General features: G+C 41.6%; 1 protein-coding gene across 4 annotated transcripts in view; it reads left to right on the top strand.

Annotated features, from left to right (window-relative positions):
• Positions 1-23,246, top strand: part of CARMIL1 (capping protein regulator and myosin 1 linker 1) — a 244,731-nt gene that overhangs the window by 135,550 nt on the left and 85,935 nt on the right. For 3 of the 4 annotated variants that reach the window (XM_064150101.1, XM_064150102.1, XM_064150100.1), the window contains exons 13-20: positions 2,801-2,904; positions 6,436-6,513; positions 6,627-6,703; positions 7,606-7,710; positions 12,561-12,630; positions 17,157-17,238; positions 18,632-18,731; positions 18,819-18,873. In XM_064150101.1, coding sequence (XP_064006171.1) covers positions 2,801-2,904; positions 6,436-6,513; positions 6,627-6,703; positions 7,606-7,710; positions 12,561-12,630; positions 17,157-17,238; positions 18,632-18,731; positions 18,819-18,873 — 671 coding nt within the window. Of the gene's footprint in view, positions 1-2,800; positions 2,905-6,435; positions 6,514-6,626; positions 6,704-7,605; positions 7,711-12,560; positions 12,631-14,686; positions 14,699-17,156; positions 17,239-18,631; positions 18,732-18,818; positions 18,874-23,246 lie in introns of all 4 variants that reach the window. The other variant, XM_064150099.1, reaches the window with a different exon arrangement.

Raw genomic sequence — 23,246 nt, 5'->3', positions numbered from 1 at the left:
TTTTTATTTGGTTTGTTTTGGTGGGTTTGGTGAGGTTTTTTAGTTGTAGTGTTTGTTTTTATAAGTGTCTGTAGCTCTTGTTATGCTTAAGGAAACAGTAATGAACACTCAATTTTTTTCAATCATAGTTTTCATTGAAAAGACTATTAAATTCTGGACTTTTTTTTTCTCCCACTCCTAATTCCATTTTTTCATGACAACTAATTTATTAAGGGTCTTGACTAGCCTTACATGGACTCTTGAAATTAAAAGTTTGGCAATTTGACAAATTAATGCAGTTTCAGTATGTTCATTCATCCTGTGCTTTTCCTTATGTGATCTGAGTGCTTGTGACAGACTTTGTTAAGGCCTTTCAGTAATTAAAGGGAACCTGCAAGTAAGATGAGGGGGTCAATATTTTTAGTAGGGCCCATTGAAATAGAACAAGGGGTGATGTTTTTTAAATTAAAAGTGGGGAGATTTAGACTAGATATAAGGAGGAATTTTTTTACAATGAGATTGTTGAAACACTGGAATGGGTTGCCCAGAAAGGTGATAGATGCTCCGTCCATTCAAGGTCAAGTTGGACTGGACTCTGAGCAACCTGATCTAGTTAGTGGAAGATATCTCTGCTCACTGTGGTGATGGTGGACTAGAATGTCTCTTCCAAACCAAGCTGTACTATGTTTCTATGATCATTGGGTCAAGACAACACTGGCTATGCTGGGGACAGAGTGGCTGGAAAGCAGCCAGGAGGAAAGGGACCTGGGGGTACTGATAGATAGTAGGCTGAAGATGAGCCAGCAGTGTGCCCAGGTGGCCAAGAGAGCCAATGGCATCCTGGCCTGCATCAGGAACAGTGTGGCCAGTAGGACAAGGGAGGTTATTCTTCCTCTGTACTCAGCACTGGTCAGGCCTCACCTTGAGTACTGTGTCCAGTTTTGGGCCCCTCAATTCAAGAGAGATGTTGAGGTACTGGAACATGTCCAGAGAAGGGCAACAAAGCTGGTGAAGGGCCTGGAACACAAACCCTATGAGGAGAGGCTGAGGGAGCTGGGGTTGTTTAGCCTGGAGAAGAGGAGGCTCAGGGGTGATCTCATTGCTGTCTACAACTACCTGAAGGGACATTGTAGCCAGGTGGGGGGTGGCCTCTTCTCCCAGACAACCAGCAACAGAACAAGGGGACACAGTCTCAAGTTGTGCCAGGGAAAGTATAGGCTGGATGTTAGGAGGAAGTTCTTGCCAGAGAGAGTGATTGGCATTGGAATGGGCTGCCCAGGGAGGTGGTGGAGGCACCGTCCCTGGGGGTCTTCAAGAAAAGCCTGGATGAGGCACTTAGTGCCATGGTCTAGTTGACTGGCTAGGGCTGGGTGCTAGGTTGGCCTGGATGATCTTGGAGGTCTCTTCCAACCTGCTTAATTCTATGATTCTAAGTTCTGGCAGTTGTAATTGTTTATATGCTTGGTGTTCCACCCATGCTTTTATTTAGATATCATTCTGTGCAGGAAGACACTGACTTAAGATTATGGAGTAAAAGGTTTTGAAAGATCTGTTTCAGGATAGGATTGCATAGTTAAAGTTGCTGTAGGCTGAATAAAATTGCTTCTTCCTTGGATCGGGTACTTTTGTCATGGAGGCACCCACAAAACAATTTGGGCAGCAGTAACTGCACAAAATGTGGATTTATTGTAACCAACGTTACTTGGTACTCTCTCTGACAGATTTAACTTGCAAATTTGGATGTCAGTCATGAATATACTACTGCACAACTAATTCCTGAGCCTTTAAAGAGTGCTCTTTCTAGAAAGATGAACCAAAATGTGCATGCACTCACTCGAAAAAGGGAAAGCTTCCCACCTAGAGGTACCCAAAAAAGATAACTCAGCCAAAAGAGGGTGTGGGTTTACTCAAGGGTATATCCAGAAGCAATGTACACTCAACAAATAATGGTGAGGACTCATTCAGTTGCAGAGGTATCCTCAGATGGCATTCCAAACTAACAGGAGGCTTCAGGACTGCAAAATCTGCCTACTCCAAGGGAATCAATTCAAAATGCTTCTCTACAACTACCTGAAGGGACATTGTAGCCAGGTTGATGGTGGCCTCTTCTGCCAGGCAACCAGCAATAGAACAAGGGGACACAGTCACAAGTTGTGCCAGGGTAGGTCTAGGCTGGATGTTAGGAGGAAGTTCTTCCCAGAGAGAGTGATTGGCATTGGAATGGACTGCCCAGGGAGGTGGTGGAGGCACCGTCCCTGGAGGTGTTGAAGCAAAGCCTGGCTGAGGCACTTAGTGCCATGGTCTAGTTGACTGGCTAGGGCTGGGTGCTAGGTTGGCCTGGATGATCTTGGAGGTCTCTTCCAACCTGGTTGATTCTATGATTCTGCTGAGGCTCCATTTATACCCTAGTTGAGTCTGACCTGTGGTCATTCTAATTAGTTGAGAGCAAGCCTGTGATAAAGGCAGCCTGATGGTCTGGATTCGGAAGCACTAAGCTATTCATCAGTCTCTGGCAAAGGCTGGTGTTTGTCAGATGATTGTCAGGGTTTTGTCTGAGCGATTGCACCTGCCACAGACTTGTAATACCCTGTGGCTCCTTAGAAACAGCTGCTGGAGCACTGTCCAGGCAAAACTGGGCATGTTGTGGCAGAGAAAGCTCTTGCGTCTCTCTGTGGTCTGTCTTCCTCTGCTGCAGTACAGGGGTGGTCATTAAACGTTTGTGTCTGTCTGTGTTCGATGAAATTGCACACTTGCAAGGGCTGGACAAGCTGTGTCTAGAGTCAGGAAAGCTGAGTACTGACATTTCACTTTGTTTTGGCAGGGGTGAATAGCCTTTCCCAGTCACTGAGTGCCAACTCGCTGATCGCAAACACGCTCGTCTATCTTGACCTCTCAGGGAACGCGCTCCGCGGTGATGATCTCTCAGTAAGCAATTTCTTCTCATTTGGGACTTAATGCATGGATATTTGTTAACTAATTGTTAAAATAGTCATGCCCTGGGTGGGGGCACATCCCAGTAGATGAGGTTGCTCAAGGCCACATCCTGCCTGCTGTTAAAGACTTCCAGGAATGAGGTGTCTACAACTTCTCTGGGCAATCGGTTCTACTGCCTCACCACCTTTGTAGTAAAGAACCTCTTCCTAATGTCTAATCTGACTTTACCCTTCTCTAGTTTAAAACCATTGCCCCTTGTCCTGTCACCACATGCCCTTGTCAAAAACTCCTCTCCAGCTTTCCTGTAGTCCCTTTTCATGTGCTGGAAGGCCTCTGTAAGGTCTCCCTGGAGCCTTCTCTTCTCCAGGCTGAACAGCTCCAACTCTGTCAGCATGTTCTTGTAGTAGAGGTGATCCAGACTTCCTCTGGACTCTAAGAGATCTCTGTCCTCCTTGTGTTGGGGGCTTCAGGACTGAACACAGTACTCCAAGTGAGGTCTCACAAGAGCGGAATGGAAGGGCAGAAGATCCTCTCTTCACCTTCTGGCTGCACATCTTTTGGTATAGCCCAGGATGCAGTTGGCTTTTTGGGCTGCCAGCATGCATTGAGGGCTTGGTGAAGTGCCTCACCAACCAGCACCCCCAAGTCTTCCTCTGCAGGACTACTGTAAATCCACTCATCAGTCAGCTTGCTTGGAGTTGCCTTGACCCAGATACAATAACTTCCACTTTTTGCCTTGTTGGACTTCATGAGACTGGCACAGGCTCAGATTGCCAACCTATCGAGGTTCCTCTGGATGGCATCCCTCCCCCTCCAGCTTGTCAACTGCACCGTATGTCTTGGTGTCATCAGCAAATTTGGTGAGGTTGCACTAAATCCCACTGTCCATGTCACTGACAAAGATGTCAAAAGGCAAAGCCATTTTGCTTGGAAGAGAATGTTTTGATCTCTACTCTTCAGTGTATGGCCAGAGAGTTGAATTGTCCACAGGACATAATTTTAGTTCATGCTTTCAGTCCTTGGCTTCTAATGATTAATGAGAAAGCTGCAAATGCACCACTTGTTTCAGTGGCCTTTGGAAGGTTGTGTGATGGGATGAAATTCCCCCCAAATAAAATTACCAGACCAGCTCAGACAGCTTGGGAGAAAATGAAATTATGTATTTATAGCAAGCTAAATTACATTGCTTAAGAATTACATTACATAAGAATTAAATTGCATTGTATTGCAAATATGTAATACAATGCATATGCACAAAAAACTACATTTACAGTTATTTACAATTCAGAAATAACACAAGGACCCTCACAGGGATCCCCCTGGATGAAGCCAGAAGGGCTTCCAGCAAACAGACCTTGTCCTGCCTCCCTCTCCCTTCCTTCTCCCAGTACCTCCCAGTCAGTTTATATCAGTGAGAAAGTTAGGACAGAGATAAGGGGAGCAGTGTGAAGCAGGGAGTTGAAAGGAGACCAAAGCCAAAGACAGAAAGAAGAAGAAATTTTGTGCACTCACTTTTTATCCCAATTAGCAAACCAATGAATGATGTAGACTTTATTATTCATTTTCAACCGATCTTCTAATTTATTTACATTCTGCACTGAGCTTTTGGGAAAGTTCCAGTGTCTCAGTTTGGAACAAGTTTTAAACCACTACAGGTTGGGGAAAAATATTTCTTTTGACTTCATTTCTGATTTTCATGGGTTTTGTTTGTATAAATGAATTTGTGCAGCTCCTGAACACATGCTGTCGAAGCTCATGATCCTTTGATGACTGTAATTAGCTTTAAAATCCTTTTGTTTAGTTTATCAGTTGCCCTAGAGATGCAGGTTTGGGTTTATTCTTTTTCTCATAACAACATCAGCTTAGTTCTTAATTTGTAGGTATTTGTATGTATTCACTTTTTGATTGTTAAATCTGTATTTCTCTGTCACATCAAAGTTGTGTGCACATAAGTGTCAGGTTTTGAATAATTTATGCAACACTGGAATTATCTAATCCTGTCTTTTAAAGTGGAGTTAAACATGGCTGGGACTTTTTCTCAGGTTTTTTACTAGTTTCAGTTTCACCAGCATGTTCCAAGAACTAGTCTTTCCAGACAGAAGAGAGTGGCAGTTTCAGTGGGGTGAGGATTTGAAAGGCAGCAAACAGCTAAATGTAAATGAAGGTACAGGGAATTATTCTTTAAGGGAGAATAACAGCAAATAACCTAAAAACTGACAGTAAAATGAAGTGCACAACTTTGATAGGCAATCACAGAATCATAGAATCAAGCAGGTTGGAAGAGACCTCCAAGATCATCCAGTCCAACCTAGCACCCAGCCCTATCCAGTCAACTAGACCATGGCACTAAGTGCCTCATCCAGGCTTTTCTTGAACACCTCCAGGGACAGTGACTCCACCACCTCCCTGGGCAGCCCATTCCAATGCCAATCACTCTCTCTGTGAAGAACTTCCTCCTAACATCCAGCCTATACTTTCCCTGGCACAACTTGAGACTGTGTCCCCTTGTTCTATTGCTGGTTGTCTGGGAGAAGAGGCCAACCCCCACCTGAAACCCAATTTCTAGCCAGTGCTTAAGCAAACCCAATTTCTACCTATCCAATGTGTTTTAAGGGATATAAATACAAAAGGTGGGGCTTTTATTGCTCTGTCAGACAAAGAGATACAATTCAAAGTTAGTACCAAGAGCTTTAAATCTGTGGAACACTTTTCCAACAGTAATAAGGAAATCCTGTTCTTTAGTAGTTAAAATTAGCCCCAGCAAGGCACAGGTGTTTTTAAAGCAGAGCCCTTCCCTGCACTGTAGGTACAGGGAGGGCTGAATGACCTATTTTTTAGCAAGGTGGATCTATTTTAGAAATACTGAATGCTCTCCCTCTGTTTGGCTGGATTTCATGTAGAGTTGAGCATTCCATGTTTCTGTGAATTAGGTCATCTCTCTGTGCTGGTCTCTGTGACTCTCAAAAAGCCCCAATATAAACCAGCATGTAATAACTTCTACACACACTACTATTTACATGACATATCCTATGTAGTACTGAAGCCCCCAATATTGAAAACCTCATACTTGTTCTGTATTCTCCCTTAAACATCTAATTCATGCTGATACCAAGAAATAACCATGGGCTTCAGACACAAATTAGTTGCTTCCCTCATGCATTAAGGGGCTAGCTTAAATGTACAAACCAATTAGCCTTTCTGAAATGTAACAGCAATCTATGTGACATTCCAAGTTTCTTCCTAACTAAATTAATTATCATTTGCTGTGAAAGTGAATTACAAAGTAACTCAAGACTTGTGCATTGTTTGGTAGATGAATCTGAGCACCAACCATTTCCTCTCTGTTACTTAAAAAGAATGATAGCCTTCAACAATAAAAGAGGTTGCATTGATTAGGAGACACAGCTCTTTGTAGTGAAGTTTTGAAGACTGAATTACAATGAGAAGTAGCACTTCAGTAATTGGTGTCGTAATATAAAAATTAACATGGATAATTCTCTTTTTTCCCTCCATTAATTACAGAGCCTGTACAACTTTTTGGCCCAGCCAAATGCCCTTGTTCACCTGGATTTATCCAACACAGAGTGTGCGCTAGATATGGTAAAGATACTTTTTTGTGGAGCTTCAAGTACCAAGCAAACTCCCTATCTTCTATCCTTAGTTATTTTTCTGTGTGCACTTAAAGTAACATCAGTTTTCTTTGTTTAAACCAGGTGTGTGGAGCCCTCCTTCGTGGTTGTCTTCAGCATTTAGCTGTGCTTAGCCTCTCTAGGACTCTTTTCTCTCACAGGTATGCTTTAAATGTCATTACTGTCAGCCTCTGCAATAATTTGTTTTAGAACATCCTGCTCTTATGTCAAAACTTTCTTTTCAAGAAGAATCTAAGACTTTGTAGAAGTCTTAATACTCTGTGAAGTAGACATTATTTACTCCACTCAAAATAGTTTCTTTCCCTCTCTGCTATAAAATAAGCTACCTTGTCTAATATACTTCATGTGATACTGATGCAGCAGAATGTCTGTATATAGCTTCTGTCTCTAAGGCATAACATCAGGCTTTGAAGTCTGATTGACATAACTCTTCTTTAAATTTGTTTTTCAAAGTGTGTGTTTTTCATGATTTGATAAAGGTTACAGATGTTATTTTTCTCTTTTTGTCCTTTTGTGGCAGGGAATCCCTTTAAAAGTCTTTAAGACCGAACACAGAGTTAGTAGAATACTTGCATTATATGAAATACTAGTATCAGCCTCAGTTTTCCTCATTTCAGTTTTTCGTGTCCTTATCAGAGATAATATCTAATTTAAGCAAAGCTATTCCAGCATTGAGTAACTGTTTCTAGTGGTGAGAAGGTAATTTGAGGGTTTGGGTAATGTCCTGTTCAGTTTTTCTGGTTGTAAGATATAAGAGCATTCACTATTTAACCAGACTTCAACATTCTTTGTAGTTCACCAAACAGCAGCTAGATAGTTATGTGTTCTCTGCAGCAGTGTAGTGCTGAGGACTGTTTGTTGAATCAACATTTTGATGACATTAGATTTCTAAACTAATTGAGAGCTACTGATTACAGAGCTCTTGAAGGTAGAGCAAATTAAACATGTAAAAGATCATTACAGTTCTGATGGCTTACATTCACTGTTTTTTGGAATAAGGACTGTCTGGATGCTGCTTCTTAATGAATTTGTTTACTTACAGAAAAGGAAAAGAAGTCCCTCCCTCCTTCAAACAGTTTTTCAGCAGCTCACTTGCTTTGATGCAGATTAATCTTTCGGGAACTAAACTCCCTCCTGAGCCTCTAAAGTAAGGACTTAATTTCATTTCTTCCTACTGCCTGAAACCTGCTTTGCATTGTTATTATGTGAGTGCCTCATATTAAAAATGAAGGGAGAAGGATTCTTAGGATTTTTGTTTTGTTTTGCTTTTCCATTGTACGTTATTGATATTGATCACACATTCAGAAATGTTGTTTCCATCTCACAGTTGAGAGTATTAATCCTATTTTTTCCTGTGAAAATGTCACAGCTGTTTAGCTTCCACTGACATTTTTTTGTGTGATGTATTTCTCACTTTGTGGCTTACAAACAAAACTGTTTGCTTCATGGTAGAATGGGATTATGTACTTATGTGAGTGCCATTCCTTTGAGGCTGCAGTATTCCAACAACTATTGTGAAACCAAACCTCTTGCAGTGTCTGTGAGGAGGGACCTGTTGCACAGAGCTTTGTCTTCCTGTTAGGGGGAGAGATAATGGTATCAAGTTGGATGTGTGGTTCAAGAGCAAGCCTGCATATAGAAAAAAATGTAGACAACATGCAGATAGCTGACATCTTGAGTCCCAAATTCCCTTGATTAACTGTTATTTGGTTTCTTTCTTACCAACTTTCTTTAGATCAACAGTCATGGTATGTTTAATTGCATATGCTAACTTGGTGAGTTTGTAGACACTGCTTAATTGCTGCAGCCAGCTAAGGCTGTACAACTTTCTTGTACAGTGCTGGATCTGTTAATGTATGTCAAGCCTTCCATAGAATCACACAGAGTCACAGGGTGGTCTGGATTGGAAGGGACTTCCAAAGGTCATCTAGTCCAACCCCCTCTGCAGTAAGCAGGGGCATCCTCAACTAGATCGGGTTGCCCAGAGCCCTGTTGAGCCTCATCTTGAATCTCTCTAGGGATGAGACCACAGCCACCTCCCCAGACAACTTGTTCCGGTGTTTCACTACCCTCATGGTAAAGAACTTGTTCCTAACATCCAATCTAAATCTACTCTTCTCTAGTTTGAAGTCATTGCCCCTCATTCTATCACCACAGGCCTTTGCAAATAGTGTCTCTACCAGGGAAGAGATTTGCTAATAAAGATTATCTGAGAGGATACCACATAGTGGGGGGACAAGGGGTACTTTTCGTTCTTGTACCCAGTGAATGTCGTTAATGTTCCATCACAATCCACTTTTTTTCCTTCCTTTTTTCCTTCCTTTTTTCCTTCCTTTTTTCCTTCCTTTTTTCCTTCCTTTTTTCCTTCCTTTTTTCCTTCCTTTTTTCCTTCCTTTTTTCCTTCCTTTTTTCCTTCCTTTTTTCCTTCCTTTTGTCCTTCCTTTTGTCCTTCCTTTTGTCCTTCCTTTTGTCCTTCCTTTTGTCCTTCCTTTTGTCCTTCCTCTTGTCTTCCCTCTTGTCCTCCCTTCTTGTCCTCCCTTCTTGTCCTCCCTTCTTGTCCTCCCTTCTTGTCCTCCCTTCTTGTCCTCCCTTCTTGTCCTCCCTTCTTGTCCTCCCTTCTTGTCCTCCCTTCTTGTCCTCCCTTCTTGTCCTCCCTTCTTGTCCTCCCTTCTTGTCCTCCCTTCTTGTCCTCCCTTCTTGTCCTCCCTTCTTGTCCTCCCTTCTTGTCCTCCCTTCTTGTCCTCCCTTCTCTTCTTTTTTTTTTCCTGTCTTCTTTTTTTCTCAACTGAGTGAGGCAGTTTATACTCTTTTTCCTTGTTTAAGTGTATGCTGGCATTTTTTGTTCATTTACAGACACTGCCAAAAACTGTGTTTTGATCTGTCAGTGCTACAACAAGACAAGTTTCTGATATGCTTCTCATGTAGATGCTAATTACAAGGCCAGTTTTGGCATTCTGCATCTAGCACAGTTGACAAGACCTTTCCACACCTTGCCATATGTGTGACAGCAGCTAAGTACAGTTATGTCAGCATTTAGTGCCTTTGGATGCTGGTGACTTTTCATGACAAAAAAAATTAAGAAACCATGAGGTTTTCTGAAGATGAGTTTATAGGAAAGATGCTAGGAAACGACAAGCCTTTTCTTTCCAGTGAAGAGAATCAGTTTGAAGCAGTACTGTATCTCTTTTTTTAATCTAGGTGTTTCTATGGTTACACTGTATTTTTATGTTTTGCCTCAAAATGTTTAGGAGCTTCTTTGGAAAGTTAGCAGCAGCCAGACTAACTTTGAATAAAAGTGTTTTTGGGAAGGAAACAGACAAGGAGTGTACTCAACTGTACTCAACACTGTTCAGGGCACACCTTGAGTACTGTGTCCAGTTCTGGGCTCCTCAATTCAAGAGAGATGTTGAGATACTGGAATGTGTCGTGTCCAGAGAAGGGCAGCAAGGCTGGTGAGGGGCCTGGAACACAGCCCTGTGAGGAGAGGCTGAAGGAGCTGTTTAGCCTGGAGAAGAGGAGGCTAAGGGGTGACTTTGTTGCTGTCTACAACTACCTGAAGGGAGGTTGTAGCCAGGTGGGGTTGGTCTCTTCTCCCAAGCAACCAGCAACAGAACAAGGGGACACAGTCTCAAGTGGTGCTGGGGCAAGTATAGGCTGGATGTTAGGAGGAAGTTGTTGCCAGAATGAGTGATTGGCATTGGAATGGGCTGCCCAGGGATGTGGTGGAGTTGCTGTCCCTGGAAGTGTTCAAGAAAAGCCTGGATGAGGCACTTAGTGCCATGGTCTAGTTCCTTAGAATCAACTGGGTTGATTGGGCAGGGCTGGGTGCTAGGTTGGACTGGATGATCTCGGAGGTCTCTTCCAACAAAAGAGTATAAGCATGTATAAAAAACGATAAAAACTGTTGCAAAGCTTTCATGGTTGTTTTTTGTTGGTTTTGTTTTTCCACAGTCTGTATATAAATAGGTTAAGAAGTAAATAAGCACAAGATAGTTGCCTTTTTTCTAAGAGCAGAAGTCTGATTAAGAGTTATACCTGTAAGGCAGATTGAAATACATTTAAATGAAGAACCTCTCCCAGGGCATGCACATTTTATGTGTGGCTTTTACACACCACTTGCATAGCAAGTATGTAGGCAAACGCCTCGGCAAAATGGATTGTTTCTTATCTCCATGCATCAGTAATTTGGGTTCTGGTGTGTTGCTTTTGGCTGAAATGAAGTTTGGGAAGAAAGCCCTCCTGTTTCTCTGTTCAATTACTAATTCAAAGCAGCATCTATTCTAAAGATACTAGAAGGTATACACAGATTGTGTTTGCTCCCTAAGACACATGCTGTTGTGCTTTCTGATTTGATAGTATTAATGCAAATGTGGTACTAACACTAACTTTAATATGTGAGAACAAACTTCTGTAAGGCTTTAAAGGTCGATTTATGAAAGCCATCATCAGTCACTGCTGTACTTGTCTGCCTCTCTGCCTAAAGACAAAGGATACCATTGTCTGGGAAAATCATTTTAGAATCTGTAAATATGTATTGGGTTGCAGAAGGGGAGAATTGTGAGATACTTGAACATGATCCAGCATTTGAGTGTTAGAGGCACTGTGCCTGGCTGAAATGGCTGGCTCTGCTGAATCTTGCACATATCAAAAACATGATTTTTTCCTGAACTTGAAAATCAGAGTTAGAGTCGTACTACAGAAGGCTCCTTTTGTAATCATTTGATGGTCTTTGAAGGTAAACACTGAAGAAGATTAATCAGTGATGAATATTATTAAGCGTTGATGTATAATTAGCTTTGCAGTTTGCAGCCTTGCATCCCTGTGGTTTCTAATGCTGGGAGTGTTGTAACTGTGGCAGGTTTCTGCTCTATTGGCATTTAGGCATTAACTGCTCAGCTGGTGTGGGTTTGTTCTGAATGTGTTTTTTTAGGAGGAAGTTAGAGTCATAGAGTCATAGAATCAACCAGGTTGGAAGAGACCTCCAAGATCATCCAGTCCAACCTAGCACCCAGCCCTAACCAATCAACTAGACCATGGCACTAAGTGCCTTCTCCAGTCTTTTCTTGAACACCTCCAGGGACGGTGCCTCCACCACCTCCCTGGGCAGCCCATTCCAATGGGAAATCACTCTCTCTGTGAAGAACTTCTTCCTAATATCCAACCTGTACCTACCCTGGCATACACAGAAACTGCCTCCTATTTCCTGTGTCCTATTAAGTACAGTTGGAAACTAAGAAGAGGCAAGACAGCAACAACCAGCTTTTGAAGACAACCTCAAGCATCCATTGGGGTTTGCTTCACCAGCACACTTCCCTGTCAGTAGGAAATAAAAATACCTAAAACTCCCCTCCTCTTCATCTCCAAGGGCACTAAGTGCCTCATCCAGGCTTCTCTTGAACACCGCCAGGGACAGGGACTCCACCACCTCCCTTGGCAGCCCATTCCAATGTCAATCACTCTCTCTGGGAAGAACTTCTGTGTCCAGTTCTGGGCCCCTCAATTCAAGAGAGATGTTGAGGTGCTGGAACATGTCCAGAGAAGGGCAATAAAGCTGGTGGAGGGCCTGGAACACAAACCCTATGAGGAGAGGCTGAGGGAGCTGGGGGTGTTTAGCCTGGATAAGAAGAGGCTCAAGGCTGACCTCATTGCTCTCTACAACTACCTGAAGGGAGGCTGTAACCAGGTGGGGGTTGGTCTCTTCTCCCAGGCAACCAGCAATAGAACAAGGGGACACAGTCTCAAGTTGTGCCGGGGGAGGTATAGGCTGGGTGTTAGGAGGAAGTTCTTCACAGAGAGAGTGATTGCCATGGTCTAGTTGACTGGATAGGGCTGGGTGCTAGGTTGGCCTGGATCTTGGAGGTCTCTTCCAACCTGGTTGATTCTATGTTTTTTTTCATTATAAGTGTGTTAACCTGTGATCACTTAAGTGATGATGTAATGGTCCTTTTTTTCTTTTCTCTTTTTCTTTTTAATGGTTCTCAAATTGATCTTTTTCAGAGCGCTTTTATTAGGCCTGGCTTGCAATCATAACCTGAAGGAGGTGTCTTTAGATCTCAGTAGCTGTGAGGTAAGGAATATTTATAAAGATGTGTTTTTAAAAATGCAGTTTTGTGGAGTTTGAGTTCTGTGAAATCCACTGGGAGAGATATTCTTCCTCTGTAGTAAAAAGTTGTGGGAAAGGTAGGACTGAGAGAAGCAATTATGGTAACAATCAACTGTCACATGTTACAGCATCCCAAATAGTGAGCTCAGAGGTTCAAGGCACCTGACTGGCAAAACTGTCCTTGCAGTGTTCCTGTTCTAGATACTTGACAGCTTGGCAGCTTCTGGTGCTGTGATTACTCAGGACACTGCAGCAAGACTTTCCAGAGTGCCCAAATCTGAATGGGTAACAGGAAGCTTCATGGCCTGAAGGCATGTCTGAGGTTTGATTGTCTTCAGAACCAGAGACATGTTACCACTTCTGCAGATTTGCTTTTTAACCTTAAGAGAAATTCTACTTTCCTAATGAATTAGTTCAAGCCAATAGGGAACTCTGCTAGAAGTTGATTAAAGAATGTCATTAACATAAGAGGGCACTGTGCAAATGGTTTTAAATATCTCAGGAATAAATAAAAACATCTTTGACACCTAGATTTTTGCTTTATCTTGTTTTCTCTTGCTTCTCTATGCTTTGCTGTGGAATTTGTGCACTCAGGATTGTCCATGTTCTTGCAGGATGATACCTGGTGGCTACAACTTATAGCAAAAGGTCAGCTATGACCCTGGGGAGCCAAGGAGGCAAAGTTACATAGAGAACTAGTGGACACTTTCAAACAATTACATGAACCAACTCAGTTTGACTCAGGCCTTCTCTAGCTTTCCATTTTAGGCTCAAAAAAAACCCCCTCTCACTCATTAAACCTATCTTTCCATCACCTGAGTATTAACTGTTCTAGAAGTGATTTTCAAATGCAATGGTTTTGCTTCAAGTAGAAAACATGAAATCTGATGAACATCTTGAAGTGCCCTTGCCTTAGGTTTGTGATTGATTGCTTTTGGAATGTGCACAAATTTCCCTATGAAGAAAGAAAAGGTATCATTGTCAGTTCACTTCATGGTTTGGTTTTGATATTTTATACTCTTTTAAAAATAGCATTACTTTACAGAGCACTACATGCAAATTCCAAACAGGAAAGCTTTCATGTCAAGTACACATGCTTTTGACTTCTGAGTAGAGAGATCAGACAGATGATAATTTCTCTTTGAGAGTGGGGGGGGAGGAAAAAGGGAGGAGTGATTAAAGTAACAAAAATAAAGTCCTGTAATCATAACATTAAATGAATAAATCAATAAAACACAAACATAAGTAATGAGAGTGAAAATTAGCATGTTAAATCATCAAGGGCTGCCAAGAGGGAAAACACTGCCCTTTCATTAAGTAACCCTTGGAACGGGATATGGAAAAGCCCTTTGAGGGGTGATTGGCGTAATTGGGCACCAAAGCATATGTGGTCATGGCTGATTTTAATGACAGAAAGGAATGGGGGAATCGTGCCCAAGTCAGTGTTGCATTCCTACAGCTAGTTCCTCCAAACTGACAGCACTTCCTTAGATCATTCCCTTAGCATTTTTTCACATTACTGAGCTTTATCATTTCTCATGTGCTTTGGAAAGAAGAAGTTGTGCTTCCTTTGTGGAGTGAGCTGATGTGCTGGGATCTGGAAGTACTTTAATTGCAGACAGCATTGCAAGGTCTTGTTCCACCTTCCCCTGGCTCTCTGAGCGAGGCAGGCTAATCTGTACCCAGAAACAGAGCTGTGGGAAACGTGGAGCTAGTGACCTGCACTGCAGCCAGTTCTTACAAGCAGGCACTTTTTAGAAGGGCTGAAAGCTGATGCCTCAGCTTCTCCTACATCAGGCAAGCCGTACTCAACTCTGGAAGGATAAATCTCTCTGTACCTTCCCTCTCCTACCACTTTCCTTTTGCTTCCATAATTTTCTGGTATATTAACACCAAGCTTAATCATTTTATATTGTTTGGTTGTTTTTTATTACTATGATTTTTACTATGAAAACTACATTTTTATTCCTACCTACTCAGCACTGATATATTGCACTCTTTTCCCTTCTGCTTCCCTTAGCTTGGTCACTGTGTAAGTACCTTCCATGCTTTACCTTAATTATTAAAGCAATAAGCAGCTTTGTTTACATTTCCCATATTGGTATCTCATAACTTTGAACACACTTGGCATTTTTAATTGTTGAAAGATTGTTCCTCATTTTCTGTGGAAGAGCTTCTGTTTGTTCCTCTCAGAAGTGTGTCGTGTAGAAGGCACTGGAGATGTTTTAACTTTTGTTTTCACTATCGCTGCCCATGTTGACAAATAGCTCTTCAATTGCTCTCTGCTTTTAAAAATATGCCATTTTATTTTAATATAGTTGCAATGCATTTTGATCCTAAAAGTCAGGATGTTTTCATCACTCTCAGATTAAATAGGTATCGCCATTTGTGCGCATGAAACGTTTGTCTGTGTAAGAATTTGAGTGTAGTTATTGGTACCAGGCTGAAAGCTGCTCCTGGAAAATTGTCCATTTCAACTTTCAAAATATATATAGCATAAGCATTTGGATTCTGTTGTGAGTATAATCACAGAATGTTAGAGGTTGGAATGGCCCTCTAGAGATGATCAGGTCAAACCTCCTTGCCAAAGCAGGATCATCTAGGGCAGGCTGCGCAGGAGTGCATCCAACTGTGTTTTGAGTATCTCCAAAGGAGATCCCACAGCCTCTCTGGGCAGCCTGTTCCAGTGCCCTGTCACCCTCACTGGCTCCTCACATTGAGGTGGAACCTCCTGTGTTCTTGTTTGTACCTGCTGTTCCTTGTCCTGTCGAAGACACTGGCACCTTCACCTTGACACCTGCCCCTCAGATAGTTATAGATGTAAATAGAATCCCCTCTCAGCCTTCTCCACTGTTCTTTAAATGCTCTGGCCAAGTTAAGCTGCTTGTTAATCAGTCTCATATCTCAGACATTCTAAGAAGTGGAAAATCAAGGGCTAGTTGTTTATTTTTTTTTGAAAAATACTTCTGAAGACATTTGTGGTTCCTTAGTTATAGGATAAATGTAGCATACAAGAGACTATTCACAGAAATACCAGCAAGCTGATTCAGGATAGTTACCCAAATAAGCCAACTAAGTAAAGTGCTACTCAGTTTTTATGCATGGGTGGTGAAAAGGCTATTTCATGTTTGAAAGAGATTTCTGTGATTTTTTGAAGCAAGGAAAGCCAAAACAGAAGGCATAAAAATTCAATTTTTTGTAGAACTTTCCTCCTCTTTTCCTTTAATCTTTCTGGGGGAACTTTCTAAAGTGAAATACACTTTATATAGTTTGTGTAACTGCATGAAATAGGCTCTTTTTTTTTTGGCTTATTCAAAAGGAATGAAAAAAAAGTAAGTTGGATTGTTTAGTTCAGTGGCATTAGTAAGTTTGTGAGTTTTGATAACTTTAATTCTTGACCTTTACCCCAGATGGTTTCATTGTTTGTTTCTTTATTTTCATTAAATCCTGATATTTATCTTAATTTAATGATATCATAATTGGTAATTCTCATCTGGACATTTCTGTTATTTTTGCTATTTATGCCTAAAAATTAAGAATAAAATACATTACTGATTTCTCTTGATTATCATCTCCTGTGGCCATTCTGCCATTAGATTTAAAATGACAGGGAAATTATTTGGCTTTGTTAATTTGCTACTCCTGGCTGATCTGGGCACCTTAACGTTGGGCTGAAACGACAGGGAAATTATTTGGCTTTGTTAATTTCCTACTCCTGGCTGATCTGGGCACCTTAACGTTGGGCTGAAACGACAGGGAAATTATTTGGCTTTGTTAATTTCCTACTCCTGGCTGATCTGGGCACCTTAACGTTGGGCTGAAACGACAGGGAAATTATTTGGCTTTGTTAATTTCCTACTCCTGGCTGATCTGGGCACCTTAACGTTGGGCTGAAACGACAGGGAAATTATTTGGCTTTGTTAATTTGCTACTCCTGGCTGATCTGGACACCTTAACGTTGGGCTGAAATGACAGGGAAATTGATTTCCTTTGTTAATTTGCTACTCATCTTTGATCTGGGCACCTTAACATTGGGCTGAAATAAGGATGCTTACTATAAGCCTTGACTGAAGTGGAATTCAAGAGTGTTGCATGCTTAGTTTCTTTCTTTTTTTTGTTACTGGCTGCTGTAAATGTTCTGTCCTTTTCATGTAGAGAACCTTCATCAAACTCCTGCAGTCGTTGCCTGACACATGTGCTATAGAGGATTTGTTGTGCCTGCACCATTTAAATCCTTCCCTGATTTAACTGCTGAGCAGTAATTTTGAGAGAGAGTCTCCCATTTTTTCATTTATATGTAAATAGTGAGAAGGAAGGATGGCAGCAATAGGAATGTGTACATAGACTGTCATGTTGATGTGTGTAACTTCTGTTGCTGATGATTTTACTGCTGCTGGTGCCTTCTGTATTCCCAAAGCTCCTACCACTGTTTTCTGTGTGATCGTGAAACCATAACTAGTTTGTAAAAATGGGTCATGTTTTGTCTCTAGTTAAGATCGGGAGGCGCACAAGTCTTGGAAGGATGCATAGCAGAAATACACAATATCACCAGCCTAGATATTTCAGACAATGGTAAGTACACAGAACAGGAATCAGAGGGTCATGCATGTCCATAATCTGAGCAAGGCATTTTCTTTCAGCTGGCAGTGTAATCAAGGATAGTCATTCTTGGTTTATGATCGTGGACATTTTGATTATGCAGATGTCTCAGATCAAGAACTCTTACTGCTATGAAGTTGATGAGAAATGCTTATGGACTGACTGTACCCTCAGAAATGTGTACTGTTTGAGATCAATGTAACACAGAATAAATTGATGGCAGCATCTTATTAGATATAGAGGCTGTGTACTGTTTGAGATCAATGTAACACAGAATAAATTGATGGCAGCATCTTATTAGATATAGAGGCAAATGGGTTTACATTCAAGAGGGTGAGAAGCTAAGTGAGAAATGTAGTGAAAGAGGAAAGGGCAAGGGCAGATACAGAATGAAGGTGAGGTCTTGATACTAAAGAAGCAAGAGGGAAATTTGGAGCAAACAGGCAGCCAGCTTCATGTCAGTGAATTCTTAGTCTTTGGAAAAGTCCTGTACTGTTCCTGCTTTGGAAGCAGTGCTTCATAGTTGGGAATACCAGGTGGAGTTTTATCTTGCAAACTGAAATTGTAGATGTATGGAATCGAAGAATTCACTGAGTCTGAGTCTCCCTCTTATAACAGCCAAGTGTGGAAGTAATTCAGAAAGAGATTCCTAGTGCAGTTGAATGCTCAAGAAGAGTGGGATAGATTGGCAGGTGGAAAGCTTTGGGGAGGTACTGACTCAGCCTAATTATGTTAACAGATTTATTGCTATAAATAAGATATTTGACATCTAAATTATCCTGTGGATCCGAGTCCTAAGTCACTGTAATCTAATGGCTTCAAATACACCACTAGTTTGGGAATACAGTACTACTGCCAGTTATTTTTCAGACTCAGGACTAGAATAAAATGTGGCTTGTTTACTAGGTCATTTTATTCCTGACCTGTTATGTTAGTCTTTTACACTTTAAGACTTTGAGACCTGGTTGGTGCACAGTTCTACTAAGATTAAGTAGCAGTTTAGCATGGTCTCAGAATTCTCCAAGGAACTTTAAATTCTGCCTGACAGTGCATGAGGAACTACCTCTGAGTGGTGGGACTATGGATAAGGGACTATGTTTCTCTTGTGTGTTTCTGAGAGGTGCCTCCAATGGCTCCTTGGGTTAGAGATTTAAAGGGCTCATTTTAGAGGAAGCATCTGTTGTCATGGAATAACAGAGGTGGGAAAGGAGAAAAGAACTTAAAAACAGAAGAATGGAAATGTCTGTAGAGCTCTTGGAAATTAGTACACTGATATAATTCCTTGAATGTATGTAGCATTGGTAATTGGACCCTGTCTGGGTCTTTTGTGAAAATGTGTTTTAATTCTTAATCTGATTCTTTACAGGCCTAGAATCTGATCTCTCAACTCTTGTAGTCTGGCTTAGTAAAAACCGATCGATAAGACACTTGGCGTTAGGCAAAAACTTTAACAACATGAAATCCAAGTAAGGCTTTTCTTGCTTCTAAATAACAAGAGAATGAATGAGGAGAAGCTGCTGATTTCACCACCTTCCTAACTTTTCTTCCCTCAGAAATCTCGCTCCAGTACTTGATAATTTAGTTCAGATGATTCAAGACGAGGATTCAGTGAGTATCTTTATGCCTACTGTCATCATGTGTATTTGTCTCCTCACATCCTATTGCTGATGGTTTTCTGCACTGTGTTAATTTGCTGCCTAAAATATGATCATGATCCTCCCCCAGACTCATCTGTGTTTTGGGGTTTGGTTTTTTGAAACACTAATTTGGATTATGTGAAGCATGTAGGCAAATGTTTCTTGAAACAGTTTTAGGATCTGTGCTTGTTGGAAAATATGAATTTGAAATTGAACCTGACTGCTTTTAGATACAAATTACACAGCCCTACAGGCACAAGTTGTCAAAACTTTTGTGTCCTGACAGGGGATTGCAACAGTAGTGTTCTCTGGGTGATGGTACTCCTTCAATAACACAATTTTTACTCTTTGGTTTTTGCATTATTCAAATGCACTACTTCCTGATAGCTGTTCTAGGGTAGTAGTGTGGATTTATTTTCCTGATCCAATGAAAAATCATTTCAATCACCTCCCAGAACTCCTTTCTCCTCCAGAAGATACAAATAAGCTGTTCACTGTGCTGTTCTTGACTTCTTCTAGTGCATTAACCACTGGAGCAATTTCATGAAACCCTTTCAGAGAGCCTTGCTGGGATCCTTGCCCACTTTTTTCATCTCCACCCTCTCTCCTGATTCTAAAAGACTTTCGTGGTTGGGTTTGTGTTCTTGCCTTACTTGACATCCTAGTTGGCTGTAAGGGAATCTTGTATAAGATGGACTCTTACTCTCATGTTTGCCAATCTTTATTCCTCTATTCTTAGTCCTGTATTTCCCTTTCATTCCTCATACAAGTAACAAGCTCCACTTTCCTCATTCTCCAGAAATAACTAACTGTACACTTCAGTTGTCTAAACATTTGCTATTCCTGTTGTCTTTACTGTCACACCTCCAAGTTCATGGTCTCCACGCTTAACTGCTTGCTTTTCTCTTCCCATCTGTGTATGCACCCTGAAATTCGTTGGAGTGGTTTTTAACAGGGTTTCTGATGTCTTCTTCCTTAAAAAGTCATTAGGCCCTTGTTCTGTGTTCTTCTTTTCACTTATATTTGAAGACCTCATAGATCATCAAGTCCAACCCTTTACCACAGAGCTCAAGGCTAGACCATGGCACCAAGTGCCACATCCAATCCTGCCTTGAACAGCTCCAGGGATGGCGACTCCACCACCTCCCCGGGCAGCCCATTCCAGTGTCCAATGACTCTCTCAGTGAAGAACTTTCTCCTCACCTCCAGCCTAAATTTCTCCTGACGTAGCTTGAGGCTGTGTCCTCTCGTTCTGGTGCTGGCCACCTGAGAGAAGAGAGCAACCTCCTCCTGGCCACAACCTCCCTTCAGGTAGATGTAGACAACAATAAGGTCACCCCTGAGCCTCCTCTTCTCCAGGCTAACCAATCCCAGCTCCCTCAGCCTCTCCTCGTAGGGCTGTGCTCAAGGCCTCTCACCAGCCTTGTCGCCCTTCTCTGGACATGCTCAATCATTTTCTAGCAGCTAAAGAGTTGAGATTCTGTAGCACCATGGGAAAAGTATGTGTTGCAGATAGCTGGATGGTCCTTGCTCTTCTTTAATATAGTACAGTGTTTAGAAAATTCATATAAGCTTCTAGTTATTCTGCTTTGCTTTGGAATCCTAAATGGAGTGGTTCTTGTTCTGCCTCTACTATGCTTTTACTGCTACAAGAAGGTAAAAAGTACAGGTAGAATTGGAGAGACCCAAAGCATACAACTTGGTCAGTTTTGCCACAGACTGGTAGAGCTTGGGGACCATACGTTGTCTGCATGGAAAGCTGAAACAAGAGGCTTTAATTTCAATTAGACATCTGCCAAATGCTTCTTCACATGTTTGCACACACTTTAAATAGATCTGTTGCTGTGTTAACATGAGTCATGAGTAAAATGATTTAAATAATCTAGTACAGCTAGATACAAATGTAACTCTGCACAGTTTAAAAAGCAGCAGTGGTAACCTGTACAGCAAAATATTGCCAGCCATGTAATATCCACAAGAATGGAATATTTAGAGTCTGGTTTCTTTTTCTTCTCTTTTCAAGTAGACACTGCACAGTGCAGGCTGTAACACTGGGTTCTTGTAAGTATTGCAGGAAGTGTCTGAAGCTGTAGGCTTAGTGTGCTATTATATTTGTGTGCTATTATATTCATTTCTTCTTGCAAAAATAAACGTTACGCTGCAGGTAGAGTGGACCCTGACAGTGGTGCAGAGAATTGCTGCAGTGATGAAGATCTTTAGTTCTTAGTTCAGTGTTTGTTGGAGGGTTGGGCTTTCAAGGAGGGTTACAGCATTTTTGACCAGAGGTGAATGATGTTAGCTTGATTTGATTCTTAACTGTTTTATAGCAGAAGCATGACTTCTGATATGATTGTATAAAATCATGCAGTTTCTAATCCTTGAGTACTGTGTCCAGTTCTGGGCTTCTCAATCTGAGAGAGATGTTGAGGTGCTGAAATGTGTCCAGGGAAGGGCAACAAAGCTGGTGAGGGGCCTGGAACACAAACCCTATGAGGAGAGGCTGAGGGAGCTGGGGGTGTGCAGCCTGGAGAAGAGGAGGCTCAGGGGGGACCTCATTGCTGTCTACAACTACCTGAAGGGAGGTTGTAGCCAGGTGGGGGTTGGTCTCTTCTCCCAGGCAACCAGCAACAGAACAAGGGGACACAGTCTCAAGTTGTGGCGGGGGGTGGGAATCATAGGCTGGATGTTAGGAGGAAGTTCTTCACAGAGAGAGTGATTGGCATTGGAATGGGCTGCCCAAGGAGGTGGTGGAGACACCATCCCTGGAGGTGCTCAAGAAAAGCCTGGATGAGACACTTAGTGCCATGGTCTAGTTGACTGATTAGGGCTGGGTGCTAGGTTGGCCTGGATGATCTTGGAGGTCTCTTCCAACCTGGTTGATTCTATGATTCTGTTGTTTAGGAGTTTCTCTCCCTTAATCAGATTGTATTAAAACACCTTCACTGTGTGGGCCAAGTATCTCTTTTCTGCAGCAGGGACACTGAAGTCCTCATCAGACTTCAGTTTTCTCTATATCCAGCTAAAGTATTAAGTAGTTAAAGGAAGTAAATGCCTATAGACTTCATAGAGTATTGTCCCTATTTGTGGAGGATTTGCTTTTGGCATTTGGTTGTGTTTGGTTATTTTGTTTAATGCAACAGGTAATGGAATTACTATTTAGCAGCTTGTATGCTTAGTCCTACAGCTATGTTCTGATTACACTCAGGACACCAAGGGAGTCCTGGGATTTTTGGCTCTTGCTCATTGAGTAAATGACAGGGATAGCTGTGCAAGAAAACTAGCAGTTCATCCACTTCAGACATTGCTAGTATGGCAGGTGCTTTGCTATCCTAAATGCCAATTTCATATGTGGTAGTAGTGATTTGTAGGTGTCAGTCCTTTGCAGAAAACGATGCAGAAGTGTTTTCAGACATGTATTGTTTTGTCAGAGTATTGGCATGCAAGATGTGCAGTACCATTTCCTAGAGGATACCTGAGACTGTGAAAAATGATATGTGGGAGGGAGCACTTCCAGCTAAGTTACTTGAATGACACTTTAGAAATTGACATGTGAGAAAGAGAAGAAGTTTCACTTTCAGAAGCTTATTGGCAATCCCTGTCCAAGTGCTTTGTCTTGCTTCTGTTCTGTGAATCTGTCACAGGAGGTCTTCTCAAACTTGTGCCAAAAGCTCTTAATGCCATTCTAATGCAATGCTAATATTCTTCAGGGTACATAATGTAATAAAGCCAGGAAACACAGGCAGATTAAGGACATTAACATAGGTATTTGATAACTTCCATTTAAAATAAAACCAGCATGTGGCTTGTGTTACTGTTAGACTTTTTAATTATAAACCTGCTGTGCCTCCAAATTTTTATGCATTTTCTCATTTGTAAGTGCATTTTTTATTGTTACAAGTGTTTGGTTATTGCTATAATCCAGTGGTGCCTGGCAGCAAGAGCCCTTATGTATAGCAGTTGCCACACAAGCATCCTGAACCCTGAAAGGTGTGCATGGTTCAACTGGTTTATTGGTATTAATTTAACCTTTAGACATCTAAGGGAGATGCCATGGTTCATCTTTAAGAAATATGTTCATTTTCCCATACTGGCAATTGGGAGATTTTGAGGCTGATAAAATTAATCCTCCAGTGCATGCCTAAGTGGTGTATAATGGCAACGCACTCCTCTAAACGGACTCTCACTTGAGCCAGGAAAATGTTTTGTGGAGTTCTCCTATGTTAGCAAAGACAGTTTATAATTGTAGCAGCTGTAATACTTCTGCAAGGTATGGCTGTGGGTAGATTGCTGTTCTTCAGCTCTTGCTGTTGAGTGTCCAGACACTGAGAATGGAGGGAATATAGA

This window comes from Pogoniulus pusillus, chromosome 10, assembly GCF_015220805.1.
Source record: "Pogoniulus pusillus isolate bPogPus1 chromosome 10, bPogPus1.pri, whole genome shotgun sequence".
NCBI classification, from domain to species: Eukaryota; Metazoa; Chordata; class Aves; order Piciformes; family Lybiidae; genus Pogoniulus; species Pogoniulus pusillus.
This window is presented reverse-complemented; position numbering and strand designations above follow the sequence as displayed.